Source organism: Argentina silus (genome assembly GCF_951799395.1).
Source record: "Argentina silus genome assembly, chromosome: 12".
NCBI classification, from domain to species: domain Eukaryota; kingdom Metazoa; phylum Chordata; class Actinopteri; order Argentiniformes; family Argentinidae; genus Argentina; species Argentina silus.
Genome location: NC_139666.1, coordinates 18,269,647 through 18,291,542, shown reverse-complemented (window position 1 = coordinate 18,291,542; position 21,896 = coordinate 18,269,647). Strand labels below are relative to the sequence as shown.

The 21,896-nt window shown below is 45.1% G+C and overlaps 2 protein-coding genes across 2 annotated transcripts in view; both read right to left on the bottom strand.

Annotated features, from left to right (window-relative positions):
• mgat4a (alpha-1,3-mannosyl-glycoprotein 4-beta-N-acetylglucosaminyltransferase A) overlaps window positions 1–15,639 on the bottom strand; it is a 28,353-nt gene extending 12,714 nt beyond the window's left edge. The window contains exons 1-3 of the mRNA XM_083681742.1: window positions 15,518–15,639; window positions 14,460–15,002; window positions 213–380 (exon numbers count right to left, since the gene is read on the bottom strand). Coding sequence (XP_083537868.1) covers window positions 213–380; window positions 14,460–14,553 — 262 coding nt within the window. The 5' untranslated portion in view covers window positions 14,554–15,002; window positions 15,518–15,639. The remainder of the gene's footprint in view (window positions 1–212; window positions 381–14,459; window positions 15,003–15,517) is intronic.
• Window positions 15,640–16,498: 859 nt separating this feature from the next.
• On the bottom strand, window positions 16,499–18,921 carry creg2 (cellular repressor of E1A-stimulated genes 2). Its single transcript, XM_083682502.1, has 4 exons — window positions 18,453–18,921; window positions 18,025–18,194; window positions 17,568–17,681; window positions 16,499–17,379 (listed from the first exon to the last, which is right to left on the bottom strand). The coding sequence occupies exons 1-4, from the start codon at window positions 18,882–18,884 to the stop codon at window positions 17,238–17,240; spliced, it is 858 nt and encodes a 285-aa protein (XP_083538628.1). The 5' UTR covers window positions 18,885–18,921; the 3' UTR covers window positions 16,499–17,237.
• Between the last annotated feature and the right edge of the window lie 2,975 nt (window positions 18,922–21,896).

Here is a 21,896-nt window from a genome sequence, read left to right as displayed (position 1 = left end):
GAATCAAATCCAAGAATGCACCATTGTTGTTGTTGTTGTTGTTGTTGTAGTCAGTGGACAACAGGAAGTGGGAAGGGACAGACTCCATTAGATGAGAGGAGAGCAGAAAGCTCCAGAACAAAATAACTACTCTCCCATCTCCATTAACCATGGACCTTTAAGCACTCCAGTGTGTGTGTGTGTGTGTGTGTGTGTGTGTGTGTTGTAGGTACCTGAGAAGTTGGTGAGAGGGTCCTTGCTGCCGTTGGTCTCTGCGATGGCACGTCTGAACTGCTCCAAGATGTTGTTGAGCTCAGAGGAACGCTGCAGCGTCCTGTGCTCGGCCACACGGAGGCGCTCTTTCAAGGCATGGAACTCCCGCTGGTACGCTACCAGTTTTTCTATAAAGAGAAGGAGAGAGAAAAAGAGAGAAAGAGCCATTGTTTCAAATGCATTGAGTCCTATGGGCGAGGAAAAGGTCTGTGATTCAGTGGGCCAACCCTATAGCAGCTCTTTAGAGTGAAACTTATCAGGCAGGTCCCAATCAATGCTGCGGGAGATCTCAGTGAGGTTTGTGGTTAGCTTCGTGGAGGAGGACATGTGCAGTGTCAGCTATTGTAAGATAGTGTAAGTCCCCTATGTGTTTCGAGATTAGCGATGGGTGTTCCTATTGGGGTTTTACTGAGAAACGTAAAGCCTAACATGCTTGGTGTGTGTGTGTGTGTGTGTGTGTGTGTGTGTGTGTTCACCTCAACCCTCCTAAACCCAGGGCTGCAGGCGAGGATTAGCAACACAAACTTTATGCAGTTATATAATTCATACTGTATGAGGATGGGGTTTGTTGACCGAAACGTTGGTGTCTTTCCACAGAAATGTGCAGTAGCAGGAGAGCCAGTGTGCTCGACTTCTTTCCTTTCATGAGGAGTTAGTGTCAGGCAGTCTCCGTCTTTCTCCTCTGCTGACAGAATTGGCAATGTGTGGCCTTTTGGAGAGATATTCTCCACTGAAAAACAGAAAATCCATACTCTCCTCATCTCTCACCTCTTCTCCCTCTACATTTATTCATCTTTCTCTTTCTGATTCCATCTTTCCATTTTTCCTTTTCCCTTCCCTGGGGAGCAACAGCCTTTTCTCTCTCACCTACCCACTCCTCTCTCTCTCTCTCTCGTTAGAACATGTTTTTCCCCTTGACGGTTGATCCATAACTCACACAGGCAGAGGCTGACACTTGGCTGCGATGTGTTTAAAGGGCAGCTAAAAGCTAAACCCAAACATTCATCTTCTTAGAAGCCTAGTCCAGATATACGCTGCCTCTCTATTAAGGCAAAATCACAGCTTAAACCCAGTCAAGGCTAAAAATAGACTTGTATTCAGGCAAAAAAAAAAGGATTACCCTGTGAACATTTAAAGGGGCAATCTGTAATTCAAACAGGAACAAGGCCTCCTACTCGCCACTTCACAGCTGGAGAGACAGGGTTGGAGAAATGTAACCAATTCAGAGAAAGAGCTATGGAGGGAAAGGCTGACCATGTTTTGAAGCTACACAGTGTTTACAATTACATTGTTTACAAACCATGGAGTAAAACAAGCTTATATGTCGGGCAATTGAACTAAGTTACATGAGGCATTTATATTCTTTAAAAAAAACAATTGCTATATTTATCATTAATTCCAAAAATGGATGTCCCAATCCCAGATATTATTTAATCAATATAGTGTAAATACATTTACAAACAAACCAATTCCAATGATGATCTGTGTACCTTCAGCTAGCCACGTCAGTGTACAGCTAACCTAAACACCCGGCTGTACAACGACCCACATAGCGGGCAAGAAAATCCTATTATACATCGATGCCAGTATCAGCTTAGGCCAATAATATCTCCTTCTCCCCCTTGGGAGTCACTTTGGGACAAATCTCACATTGCATATCTTTCCCCTGGGAGGATAACTGAGCTGTGTGTGTGTGTGTGTGTGTGTGTGTGTGTGTGTGTGTGTCCTTTTCTCTCCCCCCCATTGTTCTTTGTTTCTTGGTTATGTGTCCCTCTGTGGTTCCCATGAGAAATCTGTTTTTATTCAACGAGACATCATACCTGACAGCCTTGTGTGTGTGTGTGTGTGTGTGTGTGTGTGTGTGTGTGTGTGTGTGTGTGTGTGTGTGTGTGTGTGTGTGTATGTGTGTACCTGCGTGCCACAGGTTCTTATGCACTCCTGCCTTGACATTTCAGTTTAATGTCACTTTAATCCAACCGCACACAGACTGTGGGGGCCTCTCTATGCCCCTTGACTAATCCCTCCCCTCTTCCTTCCTTCCTTCCTTCCTTCCTTTCTTTCGTCTCTCTCTCCATCCTGTCATCCTTGGCTCCTCTGTTCCTCATGAGGCAGGTTGATTTATTCATAAGTGATGTGGGTGGGGCAGGGCAGGGACACTGAGGAGCCCCTTACACTGTTCACACAGAGACTCGAGGCCTCTCTCTTGTACACGCACGCACATACGCTCTCATCTCATCTCATAGCGCTCTCTCCACCAACCACAGTCTGACACGGGGACGCTGAAGGAAATCTCAGGGAGCCGCCTAGGCGAGGACCTCAACAGGAAGTGGAGAGGAAGTGCTTGAGAAAGACAGAAACCGGTCATTACTAGACACACATAATGAGAGTACACCACCAGGCTGTGAAACGCACTTAGTCGCTTATTGAGGGGATGAACAAACATACAAATAAACACTTGCAGTGCAGTACAGTACAGTACAGTACAGTACACACACACACACACTGACCTTGCCGGTGTGACCTGAGTCTCCCTCACTGATTCATCCTGCTGACAGTGTGTTCATGAGTGCTGATGAGGGACATGTAGAGTAAGAGTGTGTGTGTGTGTGTGTGTGTGTGTGTGTGTGTGTGTGTGTGTGTGTGTGTGTGTGTGTGTGTGTGCGTGTGCGTGTCAGAGAGCTGTATTGAATACTTGCTGTATTCATGTGGGAGGCTGAGTTAACTTTCTGCTGAAACGTTCCTTATATCCCCCCTCTCCCTCTCTCTCTCCCCCCTCTCCCTCTCTCTAACACAGTGTCCTCTTCATCTCGAGAGAGCCAGGCATCTCTCCAAAGTTCCCATCAGGCCGATAGATTTTTTTTAATAACGATTTCACTCCCCTGCAATCTCATGACATCGTATCAAGCCCTAACCCCTCAAATATCTAACCGCATCTTAGTGTGTGTGTGTCAGGAGGAGACTCCTTCCTAAAGAACATCAGTCAGTGCACACTGCTACAGGGACAATTCCCACACAACAGATTCAGACCTGCACAACTAAAATCAATGAAGACATCCATTAGCACTTTGTTTTGTGTTCATTGTGTTTGGTGTCATACCCATTACAGGCTGAAAATTGAGTATGTGTATGTGTGTGTGTGTGCGTGAACGAGAGTGTGCGTCTAAACAAGAGAGTGTGTGTGTGTGTGTGTGTGTGTGTGTGTGTCTTCCATTCCCTGTAGAGGTGCACCTGCCACCTCCATAAAGTCCCATAGTGCATTGCCACAGCCTCGAGCATAGCAACACATTTATATATGGGTTATTAGATTAAAGTAGGACAGATGTTCCAAACAGAGATAAGGCAAAAAGAGAGATTTGTTTTTGTTTGTTTTAGGAGGCATGTCTCTCAGTCTCATCCTCTCAAATCATCTCAATCATGCTCTAACCTAGAACTGCACAACAACGTTAAGCACCTAAGCTATTACAAAGAGAGGCAGAGAGCCGTGGAGGCTGGTGGAGGTAGAAATTGGAGGACAGGCTCACTCCGTTTCATGCATTACAATGAGCCTGCCCCCAGATTTCTACCTCTGCCAGCCTCCACTGGTAGAGAGGCTGATCAAATTTCATGTCAGGATTACAAGGGATGTGAAAGCCAGTCAAAGAGGATATTGGTGTGCCAAGCCATTAGGTCAATCTCAATAATGCATCAAAGGAGGATAATGCCAGAGAGGCAGGAGCAATTACAACAAAGAGCATCATTTGAGTTGGAAATGTCTGCCTAACTGAATGAGAGACCAAGGCATTGTGAAGCCCAAAACTCAACATAGAAAACAGTAAGTCAAGATCTTAGAGGCAGGTGTTCCATCCCCATTTCCCACTGATCTCCAATGTCATATCATGACAATGTGTCTTTGTCCGATCTGTAGCTAAAAGTAACCATCGGAACATTCACCAGAGCAACGCAGGTCAGTCCCGTCATGGGTAGACCCCGACATATATATCGGAGCACTGATATTATCGGCCGATATCGGCCTTTTACAGAAACATCTGTATTGCAGATATTCCAACGATAATGCACCAAAGATGCGCGGCAGCCTCACATTCCGAAATGATAGAAAATCAGTACAAAATATATACATATATGGAAATATAAATATAAAATATATACGTTGAATATATATATATATATATATATATTTTATGAATGAATAAACGTGTTTGTTGGCGTTTGCTGTTCCTGGAGTGTCTACTGAAATGGCTGAATTTACCAAAGTAAAGTTAGCTCTTTGTACTGCAGTCAATTAGCACAGTTGCCAGCTAAAATGATGTTACTGAACAAGAGAGTTATTCGGCATACAGAGTCACACAGTAAGATAGTATTGTCTCCCACAGATGACATCGGAGAGGGGACTATGATTCCGTCTCTGTCTGTCCGTATGTTACAAGCCTTTTCTCCGACACCACTGGGACAATTTTTCAGAAACTTTGGTGAATGATGCCAAAACAGCCTCTACAAAAAGCCTGGGGAAACGACACACAAACACACACACACACACTGCAATCACAACACCAGTATTATAGAGAACACACCAAACATATTCTTTCTTTTTCTTCATTTACATTTGTCCTCCTACTCTCTTCCACCTACGGTATCTTCCCTCCCCGCTCTCCCCCTCCCTCTCTCCTTCCTGCTCTCTTCCACCCCCACCTCTCTCTCCCCCTCCCTCTCTCCAGATGTTGTCCCATGGTTGGCATGAGAGGGGTGTAATGCCCTGTGCCTGTGTCACCCTGCCAACTCCATTGCCATTTCCCGGTTGGCACACTACTTCTCTTCATCTCTCCATCTGTCCAAGACTGTGCTCCTTACTTAACCTAATCCTCCTCCTCTCTCTTTCTCCCTTCCCTCTCTCTTTTTCTGTTTCTGCCCATCACTAACACTCTACTTTACAGTCACCCCTCTTTTAGTTAACTCTTGTCATACTCACCCCCTCTCATCCTGTCTTACTTAAGCTTACTTATCGTCTGTTTCTTACTCACCCACTCTACCCATCTCCCCTGCCCTCCCCTCCTCTGTGTGTGTGTGTGTGTGTGTGTGTGTCTGCGGCCCAGCCCTGCCAAGCCTCTCAGTGATCTGACAGCCTGTCCCTGCTCAGTTTATGTTTACTTCCTCTCCTCTTCTCGTTTATTTTGTTTTCCAGCAACCCATCTCATTCACTCCCTCACTCATTCACTATCACCATCGTCTCTAGGGTTTAATAACACCCACGTTACGTAAACATGCCCACGCACGGACGCACACTCACTGACCCTTTGACTGCCGACACGCCTCTCCGTTTCAGATCCTCCCCACAGCTGAGACCGAGGCAGCTCGTTCAGCCGGACACCTGGAGCCCAGCATTCCACAATGGAATGTCAGTGGAATGTAAAAAGGTAAGTGAACTGAGGGGCATCATCCACTTCAACAGGCATGTTGGTATGAGGACGCCGCATAGGAAATGACTAGGCTACAGCACTCTATGATGCAAGACATGGCCCCAGTCTTTTACAGACTGTAAAAGGGAGGGGGCGGGGGGGGGGGGGGGGGGGGCAGATCGCGTATAAAAGAGAGCGAGATTGCGGGGAACAGAAATAAGGGCGAGCTGTCGCGAGAGGACAAAAATGGCAATGGTATGGCTCGACAGTGGGCTTGTTCTCCTCCCTAATTAGACGGAAGAATGTGGGAATCATTGGGAATGCTGAGTAGAACAGGCTGAGGGACTGAATGGGGAACAGTGTCGAGCAGAGGAAATGAGGAAGAGGAGGGAGAGAGGAGGGCCAAATAACTTATGAGGGGTTGAGACTGTAGGCGCCTGTTCCTGTTTATGAGGAGAAGAGAGAGTGAGAGAGGACTGTCTGGGCTAAAGGGTTAGGGTTAGCTGGAGGGGACATTTGTTGTAGTGTGTGTAGAGGGTCACCCTCCCTTCCTCGTACCGAAGGGTAGGGCACAGAAACACTTCACCCAGTGTCTCTGGGCCAAGGCTCGGAATTCGTGTTAGCACTGTCTTCTTCCAGTCTCATTCGTGTCAGCACTGTCCTCTTCTCCTTTAATCTGGGGGGGGGGGCAGGGGGGTCACTCATTCACTCACTCACTCACTCACTCACAACACACACACTGACTCAACACAAAAGGAGAAACGCACAGCCCGGCTCTCATTCATTCTCTCTTCCCTCGTTCCAAGGGCACAGGCAACAGCATTCCTCTCTCCCCCCTCGCCTTATCTCCCCAAGCACTCATTCGCCATGATCAGGCCTTTCGATGGCTATTTTGGGCCCATTGTGTTTGGAATGATCTGATGGCGGAACAGCACTGGGAGGAGAAACACGCCAGCAGACAGCTAGGGAAGGGAAGGAAGCGGTAGATTTATGGAGAAAGAAAAAGGAAGGGGTGATGAAACAGGATGGGGATTTGAACTTGGTTCCTTTGACCTCTGTGTTGATTAGGCTCGTATGATCATGAGACTTTCCCGATTAAGCCCGTCTTTCTCCATGTAGGCTACCATTGTGGCGATGACACAATGACACCCGACACAGAGAAGCCTTACAGATTACAGATTATTCCTGACAAACACACCCATCCACGATTCATCCAGAACCAGTTTTTCTGTGAATGTCCACTAACCCAGAGGATTCCAACACTTCATTTTCAGAGTGACTCACTGCTTGAGGATAAGTAGACTTTGAACACCCACACCCGAACGGAGTTAAAGAATGTCCGGTCCAACGAGAATGAGAGAGGGCGGGGCGGGGCGATAGGAGAAGAGTGGATAGGATAGGAGAAGAGTGGAGAGGCCTTGAGATGAAGATAGAGAGGCAGGCCGAAGGGGGGGGGGGGGGGGGGGGGGGGGGTCAAAGAGCAAGAGAGTGAGGGGGTGGTATGGAAATAGAGAGAGAAAGAAACAGAGAGCAACTCAGAGCAATACACAGCAAAGCTCTGTGGGCCAGACTGAGCTGCAAGCATTCATGAATGCAAAGCTTTGTGCAATCCCATTTAGGCTACTTTTAACATCCCTCTGGCTGACGTTTGAGGAGGTGTCTGCGCCCCTCCCAACACATCGAATCACAGACCCACACATATGTAAAGGGTTGAATGTTCAGTGTCAGCAGTGAACTACAAGAAACAGATATTTTATATATACAGCGGGTGAAATAAGTATTGAACACGTCACCATTTTTCTCAGTACATATATTTCCAAAGATGCTATTGACATGATATTTTCACCAGATGTTGGTAACAACCCAAGTAATCCATACATACAAAGAAACCAAAAAAAATACGTTCAGAAATTAAGTTGTGTGTAATAATGTGAAATGACACAGGGAAAAAGTATAATAATATAATAACACGCTTACTGATATTTATTTAATACTTTGTACTAATGCACTCCACCGCCAAGATTTGAAGACTGTTTGTGTGGAAGAATGGGCCAAAAAAACACAAGAGCAATGCATGCGACCAGACCATCTTGTTCACAGTCCACAAATTGTTTGTCCAACGCAAGTAAACATAAGTTTTAAATTTGAGGAACATAAAAAAAACGCATGAATATCGTATAATCAAATTTAGATTATCATATGATTTTGAGTAATTATAATGATTGGATTATTAAATGCGTGGGCTAAATAAATACTATTGGTCCATTGATCCCAATTAAGACTATAAAAACCCTTGGATGATACTGCGTCCATGATATTGCATCCATGATATTGCGTTCTGAATGGCTTTGCAGAGAACGCACAGATCTATTTGATGAGACGGACGAATGGCTGCTGAGCCGTTTCAGATTGCGAAGAGCACTGCTTTTAGATTTGTGCAATACTCTGGAGCCTCAACTTAGGCAAAACACACGCCGGTCAATCCTGTGCCTCCACACCTACAAGTACTTAGCGCACTCTGAGTTTTAGCCAGAGAACCCTTTCAGAGAGAGATAGGAGACAGGTCAGGCATTTCACAGTCTTCTTTGAGTCGTGCGCTTCCGAGAGTACTGAAAGCTATCATATCATTCATGCTCCAGTACATATAGTTTCCGTACAGTGCTAACCAACAGACAAAAATTAAGAATGTTTTTTTTGCTGTAGCTGGACTCCCAAATATCATTGGCACTGTAGACTGCACATATGCATCAAAGCGCCCTTTCCAGATCCATTCCCATTCCTCAACCGGAAGCTGTACCACTCCATTAATGTCTGAATAATGGATGCAAACTGCCACCTTCTGAATGTCATGGCCCGTTGGCCCGGAGGAGCACACAACTCCTTTGTGCTGCAGAACAGCTCAGTGGGGATGCGTCTAGCTCAAGGAGCTGGTGGAGACGGGTGGCCGATTGGTAAGTGATTTGTAATTATGGAAACCACTATCCAGTTTAACCTTTATAAAAATTCAACTTTATACAAATTTAACATAGGTGACCGAGGTTATGCCCTCACTCCATGGCTCAAGACCCCGCTTGCAAACCCCCAGACCAGACAGGAGCGTTCTTACAAACACAGACACACACGCACTCGCTCTGTGGTAGAGCGCACAATTGGAGTGCTGAAGGCAGGTGGATGTGCCTTGATTCCGCTGGTGGAAAGCTCTATACACCCCGGAGAAAGCTTGTCTGATCACGATGGCCTGCTGTACGCTGCACAACGTGGCCATGAGACGTGGCGTGTCACTTCCAGATCAGATACCCCCTGTGGAGGAAATGCCCAGTGGACGCACCTTATCGTTTGGCAGCAGTTAATTGGCCGCTTATGAGGTAGGCTAGCATGTGGTTTTGTATACCTGTGGGCCTGTAAAGCCCTTTGAGACTGTAAACAGTGATATTGGGCTTTAAATAAACTTAACCTTTAAATGGTGGTGAATAACAAACAAGTAATTCCACACAAGCCAGTTGCAGTGTCACATTTTATTTGGACTTGCTTTTGAGTGTTTCATTAATTCTTTTTTCGGTTATATTATTTAACACAGAAGTCAATGAAATTGAAGTTGTGGAAATATCTCGTAATGTTGAGAGAATCTGTTCTTGATTTTGCAGGACCACATCAGAGACAAGTTGAGTCCGAGAGAAAAACGTGGCAAGGGCGTTCAGGCTCTGCAGTTTGTGATGACGATGCACTTGCTTGGCCTTGTTCTGAAAATAAAATAAAAAAATATTTGAATGCAGACGTTTGAGTGTTAATTGAAATAACAGCAAAGAAGCTTATAGACTACCACAGGTAGAATTTTTTTTTAAAATGTTATACAGTTTATACAGTAGATCTCCAACATGAACATGCAAAATGTACCTTCAGCAACTGGTGTGTCTGTAAATGCATCCCTGATGTGCCTGACAGTGGATCACTGTCTGTGTCGGGGGCTTCAGAAACTGATGCATCCATATTGACATGATAGCATCACGCAGTTGCTGCAGATTTGTCAGCTGCACATCCATGATGCAAATCTCCCGTTCCACCACATCCCAAAGGTGCTCTATTGGATTGAGATCTGGTGATTGTGGAGGCCATTGGAGTACAGTGAACTCATTGTCATGTTCAAGAAACCAGTTTGAGATTATGTGAGCTTTGTGACATGGCATGTTATCCTGCTGGAAGGAGCCATCAGAAGATGGGTACACTGTGGTCATAAAGGGATGGACATGGTCAGCAACAGTACCCAGGTAGGCTGTGGCATTTAAACGATGCTCAATTGGTATTAAGGGGCCCAAAGTGTGCCAAGAAAATATCCCCCACACCATTACACCACCACCACCAGCCTGAACCGTTGATACGGAACCCAAGGCAGGATGGATCCATGCTTTTATGTTGTTTACGCCAAATTCTGACCCTACCATCTGAATGTCGCAGCAGAAATCGAGACTCATCAGACCAGGCAACATTTTTCCAATCTTCTATTGTCCAATTTTGGGGAGCCCGTGCGAATTGTAGCCTCAGTTTCCTGTTCGTAGCTGACAGGAGTGGCACCCGGTGTGGTCTTCTGCTGCTGTAGCCCACCTGCTTCAAAGTTCAACGTGTTGTGCGTTCAGAGATGGTCTTCTGCATACCTTGGTTGTAACAAGTGGTTATTTGAGTTACTGTTGCCTTTCTATCATCTCGAACCAGTCTGGCCATTCTCCTCTGACCTCTGGCATCAACAAGGCATTTTCGCCCAGTGAGCGGATATTTTCTCTTTTTCGGACCATTCTCTGTAAACCCTAGAGATGGTTGTGCGTGAAAATCCCAGTAGATCAGTAGTTTCTGAAATACTCAGACCAGCCCGTCTGGCACCAACAACCATGCCACGTTCAAAGTCACTTAAATCACCTTTCTTCCCCATTCTGATGCTCGGTTTCACAGCGGCGAAGCAATGTACATGTCTACAGTTAGAACGTCACTCTCATGCTTGGGGTTTGGAAACCATTTCCCTCCTGGTATGATATCTAGGTATCATGTGTGGTATCTCACCACACACTCTCTACAGAAGACTGACATTTATACACACACACCATCGGCTTAAGTTTTACAATGAGCTAAATGTCTGTCTACATGCATCATTTTGAAGATCAGTCTAGCTTCGGCTAGACTAACTTAAGACCAGTGCTATTCCATTGCACTGACAAACAGTCATCACTTTGAAGCTTTGGCTTGGAATTTATCTAAAGGCCACAATTATTTACCCTTGGCTGATAACAATCCACTGCCGCCCATAACTGTTCCCCGCTGGACTCAGTTCACCCTGGGCCCTCAGCCTCAGACAATACAGGCCTAGTGCCTGCCAGACATGACTGCATGAGCCTATTATTGTGTACTGTAGTGTGTACTGGTGTGAATGTGAAATGTGCTAGAGATGCTTCAACATGCGTGTACTGTAAGTAATGACTTGGTGCTATCAGCACACAAATGTTCAGGGATAACTTTTGAACACTTGACATGGCAGGCCTATATGTAAATTATGGTTTAAATTACAAGAAAGAAAGCAGAATTGGAACAGGTAAAACAGTTTTTTCAGTGCCCTCTCCCACACACACACACACACACACCTTAGACTGCTTGTTGGCAGGCTGAGTTTCATGCGAAGGTCAATGGCTGTGCCTTGCAACTCTACTGAATCTGGTTTAGGCCTAGATAACTAACCCTCATTGGTAGCTGGATGCTATTGCCCATGTCTGTCTGCGAGAAGGAGGGGAGATACGAGGTAAGCTGTCAAACTGTTCATACCTCCAACACTAGAGGCGCTATCTCAAAAATCAAATAGCTACTTTGTGTGACTACATCTTCTATGGTCAACTTCCTATTCACATGTGGTCAAGGTCACTCTAATATGAGATGAGCACAAGTTTCTTATTTTTCCCCTTCAAAAGTAAAAAACTGACACTTTACATTTTATGCAATAACATTTTGTTCGATATGAATGTTCAAAATTATAATTTTGCACTGAGGAGAGGAGACAATAACGTGTCTTTTGATACTTTAGCTGCAGTCCTATGTTGAGCTAACCTTGAGATTTAGCCAACATTGAGACAACTTGTCCAAAACTGACGTGTGCTAATGACTTTGGGGCCTTCACATGTGACAATTTGCCCCAGTATAAATAGAGACATAGAACATGCTCACATGCAGCAGACATATCCCTGGACTACACAAGACAGGCTCTGGTGGGTGTGTGTGTGTCTACTAACACACTACATGCCTACTGGATGAGACAGTATATCCACACACACACACACACACACACACACACACACACACACACACACACACACACACACACACACACACACACACACACACACACACACACACACACACACACACACACTCCTTCATACAGTGTCATGAATTTAGTGTGGTGTTATGAAATGCTAAGTGAGGTCAGAAGACTTGCCTACCAGTTTGCTGTGGCACACCAGCTGAAGTTCGCGCCAATGTGGGCAGAAAAAGAAAAGGCCAGCTCGGAGTGGTTTACAGGCTTCTTAAAGCGGCACCCAACACTGTCACTGAGAAAGCTAGAGGCAACTAGCCTTGCCAGGGCAAGTAGCTTCAACAGAAAAAATGTTATTGCTTTCTTCGACAGTGTAGCAGAAGTGCTACAGAGATATCAATTTGGACCAGGAGACATATTGAATGTAGATGAAACTGGGGTGACCACTGTACATAAACCTGACAAAGTGGTGGGCAGACGTGGATTCAAACAAATAGGGTCACTGACCTCCGCTGAAAGGGGAACCCTCGTCACACTGGCCTGTGCTGTCTCAGCCACAGGGAATAGTATACCTCCATATTTTATATTCCCCCTCCCCCGTGTCAACTTCCACAATAATTTCCTGATCAATGGGCCACCTGGCAGCAAAAGAGGGGCAAATCCCTTTGAGTGGATGAAAGATGTGCACTTTGTTGACTTGCTGAAACATTTCGTCGAGCTTACGAAGTGCTCAAAGGAGAAGCCCTGTTTACTCCTTTTGGACAACCACGAGTCTCATCTGTCCATTGATGGACTCAATTAAGCCCAAAAAAAAACAGCATAATTATGCTGTCCTTCCCGCCCCATTGCTCCCATCGGCTTCAACCCTTAGACAGGTCTGTCTACGGGCCACTAAAGAGGCAAATCAACACCGCGTGTGGTGCCTGGATGAGGAACAGTCCCGGGAAGACAATGTCAATTTATGACATTCCTGGGATTGTGGCAATCGCCTATCCTCTGGCTGCAAGCCCCTTGAACATTCAGGCTGGCTTTAGGGTGGCTGGGGTACAACAGGGATGTATTTCTGGAAACCAAGTTTGCGCCATCCTATGTTACAGATCGCCCCATTCAGAACCCAACCCTGCCAGTTCCCAGCAACATTCCAGCCCTGCCTAGCACGAGCTCAGACACAGACCTGCCCAGTTCTTATGCTAGCACCAGCTCACCCTTGCCCAGCAATGCCAACTCCAGAGGACATCCGGCCATATCCAAAAGCTAGCCCCTGAAAAACCAGCTTGCAAAGGAAGAAAACGGTGCAAAACAGCAATTCTAACTGACACACCAGTGAAGCTAGAAATGGAAAATAATAAGGCACAATCTAGCAAAAGGCTGTTTCCAAGAAAGGGAAGCAAGGGGGGAGTCAAAATCTGGATCTGCAAAGAACAAGAAGGCAGCTAAAAAAAGAAAAATCATAGAAGAGACATCATCAGATGAAGAGGAATGCTTCTGCCTTGTTTGTGTGAAGCCATTTTCAAACAGCCTTCCAAAGGAGACTTGGATGAAGTGTGTGAGATGCAACAAATGGGCCCATGATGCTTGCACCTCAGGCCAGGCAATTTATGTGTGCCAGAACTGTGACTCTCATGAGTCTGATTAGTCAGATATGGATGTATGTCATATAGGCTGTTACATATCTGTGCATTAGTGTGTTTACACCATGGCTGTTTTGTTAAGACTTTAAACATTTAAGAAAGTTATCTGCAGTATTACATTCCGATTCCAACAATTACCGTGGATCTATGTGCACGCCAGAGAACGTTCGATTTCAAAGTAATGTGGTTGTGCCACTTAATTAATGTGTGCTCTGCCAGCGTTACATTTGATTGAAAGGCATGATTGTTTTTATTTTGAGTTCTTTAATGAAGTTGAATTTGGTTTTGAATTTGAAATTAAAATCAATATTCACAATGAATTAGTTGTGTTCTTATTTGTTGATAATCCAATGTGACAACTTACCCCACGTAGTGTGACAATTTACCCGCTGATGGGGCACACTCTATTTAACGGTCTACAACTCCGTACTGAAATAAGATATGAAGATGTAATGAATACAAAATATGTGCCCAAGACTTCCTTCTTTCATTTGGTATGACATCCATACCATTGTGATGTATTGTGCCCAGTAAGTGTGAGACAGCGTGAAAAGTGTGACACATACCCCGCATTCCCCAAGGGATGAATGTGATTCTTAGCCAATACACAGACATAAAACACGACATAAAACAACGAAATATAAATACTATGTAGGAAACACACACACAAGGCTTAGACACTAACCGATGAAGCTTGGTAAAAATAAGACCTATTATATACTGTTTCTGTATTTGGCGTAGCTGTCATATCATGGAGTCCAATTACAAAATGTGTTCCTGCCTTAGCGAGCCATATGTCACCGACCTGATCTGTCAATCAAAAACTACTATCCAATAACGTTAGGTTGGCTGCCTGTCTAAGCTGCCTTACAACAGGCCTATTAAGGTGTGATTTCTTACCTTTGCCATTCTGCCAGGCTGTGTACCAAGACAGGCTGAGAAACGACGTGAAGAATATAATCGCAGTTGCAACCGTTCCATTTCTGAGCCTCATCTCATTTCAGCGATTCTATCCACGACACGCGGGGACCCCGGGGCTGCCGTGCCTCTCTTGCTGCCTTCAGGGTGTCACGCAAGGCGGTGGCGCGTGCATACGGGAGCTCGATATGCACCTCGGGGACTGGACCGGGTGGAGGCTTGAATGACTGTGCTAGCAGGCAGAGGTGTCGCCTGTTCTATCTCCGCCTGTCTCTGTCGTGATTACAGCTCTGAAATAGACTGTTGCTCCAGTAAGCGCTCTCTCACTCTCGCTTCAAGGGTGGTCGGTCAGTCACGAGGCAGCACTGCCTCCAAGGCTTTTGGGTGATTTACAAATCCCCGTGATAGGAACATGTTGTGGCAATTTATTTCCCTCATTCAATGCACAACCAGCAACCGATGATGACGGGGAAGCAAATGAGAGATCCAGTTTCCACGTCGTACCACAGCTTTGAACGAAGGAATCTAGGAAAAAGAGGAAGGTGGTGTCAGTTGGACATGTCCAGGAAATATACACAGCCCTACAATCAGCTGATCACAGTAATCATCAAACTATTACCTTGGTTAGATATTGGATTGGTGGATATGGTGAATGTTGGATAGTGGTCCTCTAATCTTGATCTCTAATATGCTTACCACTAGCCCAGAGTACGTGGCCTCATACAACATCCCCATGCAAGCTAAGACGCTAAGACACCAGAAGTGCACTCAGAAACATTGACAAATAGCTAGCTACTAGCCAGCTAAACCATGGACAAGACACCTACAGCTAGTAGGATAGCCAGTAGCAGCAAACTCTAAATCTGGCTGGCCCCGTAAACGATGCTGCTGCTGTGCTTGCAGGGGTTGGCTATTCTGCCTCGGCTCTAGCTAGCCTAGTTTAGTTACAACTGCTGTTCACAACAGGCTCTCGACTTGTTTCATGGACAACAGTTTTAGCTAAGCATTTAGGAAATGATGTTTGTTCGGGAACCACTTACCCTCCGCTAGTTGTCATGGAAATACAATTCGTAAATGTTAGACGGTGTTCAAATTCGTTGACGTTAGCTAGATAAAGAAGTGTCCACCACTGCTTGGAAGAAGTAGTCTTCTCAAAACATTCTCACGAGACAGTTAAGACAAGGGGTCCACTCGATTAGTACACCAACCGGGAGGGCCTTGACGTAAAGGGAGGAGTTCGCCGCTGTAATCGAGTGTTGGGGAGGCGTGAACGTCGTCGTCACCGATAAAAAAAGACAAATTATACTGATCTGGTAGACCTGAAACGCAGCAATCGTTAACCAATTGCTATAGTGTAATGACACTGTTCTTATAATGTTAGATTTGTTAGACTGCAGTTATAAATGATCAAAACTTTAAATATTCTCTTCCTCAATATGTATCTCCACCACGTGCGTATCGTTATTGTTTTGTTTGTCTTCTCCTCAGTCGGGCTCATCGAGTTGAACACCGCGGAGGTGAAATTGTGTAAACCCCGCCCATCCTGTAGAGAACGTCGTACAAAACGAGTGGACCCAAGTTTTCTGTCAAACCACGGCCTGAGTCGCCGCCCATAGAAGGGCTACCGTCACACCGCAGTGCAGAATTCATGAAGGGTGCCAGGGAATAACCGAAACATAGCAAGAAAGAAAGCTAAATTGGTCATCTTCGACATTTCCAAGAACCTCTATTTGCAAACAAATATAATGCCCAGTATTTTTTTAACACAAGTTTCGATTTAGCAAACTTCTGAAGTCCAGATTAGCATCCATTAGTTTAGTTTGATTATGGTTAAAGAACGCCATCCCGCGGTAATACTTTGAACAGCAGCGGCAAAGATTCTGCTTGATCTGACATCAGGCAGTTAGTCTACAGTACAAAATATAATTCTGCAGCGAAGTGATGAAATCAGCGTATTTCATCAGCTTGGCAGACAAACACTAAAACCCCACACTTATCCATCAATATACAAATAAGGGGGAAAACATTCAATTTATTTGATCAAATACATGTGTATGTGCATGGCAGTGTATACGCATATATTATAACAATATACATATCACAATCTAATTACATCTCGGCCCCTTGGATGTACATCATCAGCAGACTTGACTCGCATTTCAGAGGTGTTCTCTTTAGACTTATTCAGAGAGCACCACATCAGTGACTAGAGATTTGAGACAGTGTTAATCAATATGATGAAAATGTCTTTCGTCAACCAAACATGTGCCTATATCTAGGTTTTTGTTTTTACTATTGAGCAGAAGAAGTGGTATTATAAAATAAGGAGAATCTGAAATGAACACAAATTATAAATCATTCTGTACATTCACTACAATCTTGAAAATAGACTAATAGATAGCAATCTATTGTGTCTGCTTAGGCAAAGTTCGCACACACATCTTTTGAGACTTGATAACTCTTTTTGCTCTTAGCGCAAACTGAGTGATGGGAGTTCAAATACATCTTACACGTGGTAAGACCATAATCAGTCTAGAGTACCAGAAGTTAACAGAGACTGTTAGTCAACTACTCCCCCACCCCCTTCTCTAACCATTAGATTCTACAACATCTGCACCTTTCCTATTCAATTATGCCTATATGTTAAGCATTGTGTGTAATAACATGGTAAGATAACAACTTTTGTACAGACTGTAATTGATATCAGCCCGTTTTGTATTGTTTTATACTGCAGTAGATTAATTGGCGATGAGGTTGTTCTCAGTATGGCAAGGCTTTGAAGTAGTCCTCAAGCGGGATGAGTGACACACCTCCCACCCAATTCTGCAGCCAGACCTGAGTGAGCTCCAGCTTCATGAAGAACCACTTGTGTCCAACTGGCCATTTCTTCATCACAGGGTGCCTGGAGGAAGAAATTTGAGCATTAAGCAAAATCACATGTCTAGGTACACACACAGTCATACATAAATGCATACATAGTCTTTATTTCCTTCCTTTACCGGTGGGATAACAGTATTGGTCCACACACACACACACACACACACACACACACACACACACACACACACACACACACACACACACACACACCTGGAGAACATGGCCTCCTGGGCAAACTCCAGCTCCTCTGGGCCCACCTCCACCATTTTGCCTGTCAAGGTGAGTCTGGCACACCTGGGATCTTCAGGGTCATACACCTTCTGCCTAGGACACAGAACCGAAGAGTTGCCATTCACATAATCTTAGTAAATTTGTGAAATCAGTGGGGAGAAACAGCCACTATGTGGAGTGGAAAACTTCAGGTGTAATTTAAACTACATATACATACATACATACATACTACTTTCATATTTGAACCGAATATAAGATAAAGGTCAGCTTGGGAGGATGTGCAGGGAAGGGGACGGTTTTGGGGAATTTAGACATGATCTTCCTGTGGCTCATACTGTATCAGCAGAGCTTATAGTAGTCCCTGTGTCTATTCTATTTGACACCTCCCTAAAATAGGTGTAAAAACAATAAACAGGGAGTGTCTGCAGTGCCCAACCTGCAGAAGTTTCCCTCAGCCTCTGAGAAGGTGAGAGAGGCGAAAGGGAAGCTCCTAATATCTGCTACACTGTTGTCCATAGAGGTTACGTAGAAGTAGATGACTCCTGTGCTGTTGTCCATTGGTCCATCACTGACTGAGAAGATATTCCCAAAAGGAAGACCCTTTATCTGTGGACACGACGATGTTATCAGATGATAGACATACAATAACATGACAAACACAATCCAATCCACCTGTTGCCAAGACGTTGCCCATAATATGATCGAAAGGGTTGAGTGAGTGCGATGCTGCAGTTTGGAAAAGCAAGTGCATGCATGCATATTCAGGAGAACGTTTGGGGGCTTGTTATATAACATTGGAAGTAATGCAGCACAGCTGTGGGCTCAAAATGCCACACTCTAGTACAATATCTGTAAAAGTAGTACCATGTCTTGTGTGGAGATGGTGGCGAGATGTCCCCAGTCGCTGTAATGCGCCATGTATCTAGCGGTTCTCGCTGTCTCCTGATGCGGGGGAGGAGAGGGAGCACTAGCGGGAGCTTTTACCTCTTCCATCCGATAGGAAAAGACCCTGGACGCAGAGGACACTGGCGCCGCATCCTCATTTTTCGCTTTGACGATTTCTTTAGGCTTCTCTGCAACTTCTCGTATCAGAGAGGGTGGATATGCTTGCTTCCACAGCCCACCATTGTCCAGCAGAGCCGGGGCGACCTCCTCTTCTGATACGGCGTCTAGATCTCCCTCCACCACTACATCGTTGGAAGTGACAGCCCAAGACACAGAGTTCCTGAGAGTATAGCTTTCACAAAGGCACAATGTCGTGGCAAATAATGCCAGGGAAAGATAATGTAACTTCATCTAGTCGGTCGGTGTTGTTGCCGTCCTCCTGCGTTTGTTTACAAACTCACGTGTATGCGCAGTGTGATTCGATGATTTTCGAATTTTTGTAATGGTACTTAGGACAGTCGACAACACAAAATAATCACAGCGCCATCCCTTGGGATGCCGAGGAATAGCTCTTATGAAGCCATTCACTAATATCTTTATATAAAGAAACAAAAATTATACTCTGTTTGTGTAGACAGCAATAATGGCACACTGACCTTTACTTTTATTATTCATCATAAACAATTAGAGACAAATGGCTGAAATAACACTGAAACATTTTATCACATACATCAATATTTATTGAATTCATAAATCTCTAGGATAGTTTTTTACTGAGAAATAATTGTTCAAAATGATATGTCAAACACGGTCACAGATGAGGATTGCAAATATGTTCTAAACCCTGAGAAACAGAAAACATACAAATACTCGGGGAAAAATATACGGTCTTCGCTTCAATGCCCCTACATGCCTTCACAAACAACAGCATGTCTCATCATTTCTGTGTATTTGAGAGTAACACTATCCACTATAGCTGAGTTCCAGGTGTACTATCCCCAACTCTCTCTTCATTCCCATCACTCCTAGATTGTGGTCTCTTTCCATCTCTCTATCACTCTTAAAAAAAAAGGAATCCTCCCTCTCTGTCTTTCTCTCTCTCTCTCTCTCTCTCTCTCTCTCTGTTTCTTTTTGCTCTGTCAGTCCATGTTCTTGTCACTCCAGGCCATTGATTTCCTCTTGGCCAGATCCATCCAAGATGGCTGACCGCTGTCTGAGAGGGACTGCTGAGGTGATGAAGATGGTGATGATGAGGGTGATGAGGATGGCATGTTCTTCCGCCATTTGTCCTCTCTGCCGGCAAGCCTCCCTGGGACTTTGGTCGGGCTCGATTCTGAGAGAGGGAGACCAGAGACGAGTGACAGTTACAATAAGTCATGCACATACAATAATGCACTTCCATTCAATCTATTTCGACCACTACAGTGAACATTATCTACACAAAAAACACACACACACAAACACATGTCCATGTGAGTCTCCACACCTGGCATGTTTGCTCCTAGCTTTCCCTCAGGTTTTGCATCTCTGATAGCGGGTGTAGTTTTGGGTGAGACTGTGAACTCAGCAGTGGGGCGTGTATCTGGCTGGGTTTTCCTCAGCTCCACCTGCATGGGACGGAGAGTGAGAGTGAACTCAGGGGTTGGACAACTGAGGGTCATGATGACCATCTGGTTGTGCAAGAAAAGATGGAGGTTAGGTGAATACCCCAGCCCAAACCAGACCGAACCAGCCTACTTCCTCAAACCTGAATTGTATCGATATTATAGTGTATGTATAGTGATTTTGTAGTAGTGTTTTACTGTTAACTGTTACTCTGGTGGTTCTTTTAGAAAGGCTACAGTCTCTCTCTTATCAGAGGATGTGAGAGAGAGGGAGTTACCTTGCTTCCCGCAGGTTGTGTCCACTCTGTCCGTTTCTCCAAAAAGGCTGCCCTCCCTCCAACCGTCCCTGCCCAGTCTGCCCTCTTCTCTGACAGAGCTCTCTCTGCTCTCCCTGGGGCTGAGGTTGGAACTGAGGCAGAGGCTAGGGACGGGGCTGGAGCTGGGGTTGGGCCTGAGGCTGAAGTCAGGGTTGGGGTTGTGGGTTTGGGCTGTGCAGTTGGGTGGAGACCTTTAGGTTGTGTCTGTGGAGAGGACCATAAAGTGGTCTGGGTGGTCCGTAAACTGGGCTGTGTCATTAATTGAGACTCAGAACGTGGAGTAGTTTGTACTAGTGGTTGAGATTTGACTGGTTGTGCAAGCAGTTGAGTGTCAGCTTGATAAGACTGTGTTGCTGGTGGTTTGGCTGTCTGTGTCAATGGTTGTGTTGCGTTCTGTGTCTGTGGTAGTTTAGTGGTCTGCGATTGACTTGTGGTCTGTGGTGCTGGTGGTCTTGTGGTCTGTGTTGCTGGTGGTCTCCTGGTCGGTGTTGATGGTTCCATTGATATCTGTGATTGTGTTGCCATCTGTGCAGGTTGTTCAGCTATGTTTTGTGTCAGTGGTTGTTTAGCAGTTGCAGACTGTGTTGCTGCTGGAAGTGTTGCTGTCTGTGGTTGTGTTGCTGTCTGTGCCGGTGGTCGAGCTGCAGTCTGCGTGACAGTGAACTCTCTGGGCAGCCTGTTGGTGAAGAGCTGCTGGAGGTTCCTGGTCTTCTCCCTGGCCAGGCTCATCCAGGACACCTCAGCAGGAGGGTCCTGAGGGGCTGAGGGAGGAATCTGTGCTTCTGGAGGGGCTGAGGAGGTAGCTTGGCCTTCAATAGGCGATGCAGGGATAATTTGGGCCTCATTAGTGGCTGAGGGGGTGGGCTGAATATCTTTAAGGGTAGATGGAGGAGACTGGGCTGGAGTTCCTGTATCTAGAAGACCATACAGACAGGGTTAGACTCACTCAGCAATTCTGTAAAAAAAAATACAAGATGGAACCTTAAAGCACACATTTCTTTCAGAGGAATCAGTAATCATCTTTATCATTAAAGTGTTGTCTGTAATTCTATCTCTGTGTTATCAGGGATGGTAACCAAGGAAGGAGACTACACTAGAATTACAGAAAACACTAGAATGATAAACATGTTTCATCCCGTATACAGTACCAGTGCAGCTGCGCTACCTAGGAACAAAGTCCAATCCTGATGCAACTGACAAATGGTCTTCTGTCATAATTTTCAGAGTAGAACCAAATGTACTACATTTCTAACTTGTTACAGTGGGGAAATCACATATTCCAGAGATAAAAAGTTTTATGGTTGGTTGTAAGGCTGGTTGAACTAGACATCATTTAGACACCAACAGGGTTTGAAATATCCATTCTCCTAAACATGGTGGGATGGACGAATGTCATTATTCTTTCCATGTGAAAGTTAATATTTTTGAATGCCTCTGAGTATATCAAACCTATGTGTTTCAGAGAATGAGGCTCACCTGCTTTTTTGAAGGACCCCCCCACC

Coding starts and splice junctions, on each gene's coding strand:
- creg2 (XM_083682502.1), bottom strand. CDS start 18,884: ATGAAGTTACATTATCTTTCCCTGGCATTATTTGCCACGACATTGTGC. Junction 18,195..18,452: donor CCATCTCCACACAAGACATG/GTACTACTTTTA, acceptor TCGTGTCCACAG/ATAAAGGGTCTTCCTTTTGG. Junction 17,682..18,024: donor GCTGAGGGAAACTTCTGCAG/GTTGGGCACTGC, acceptor TCTGTGTCCTAG/GCAGAAGGTGTATGACCCTG.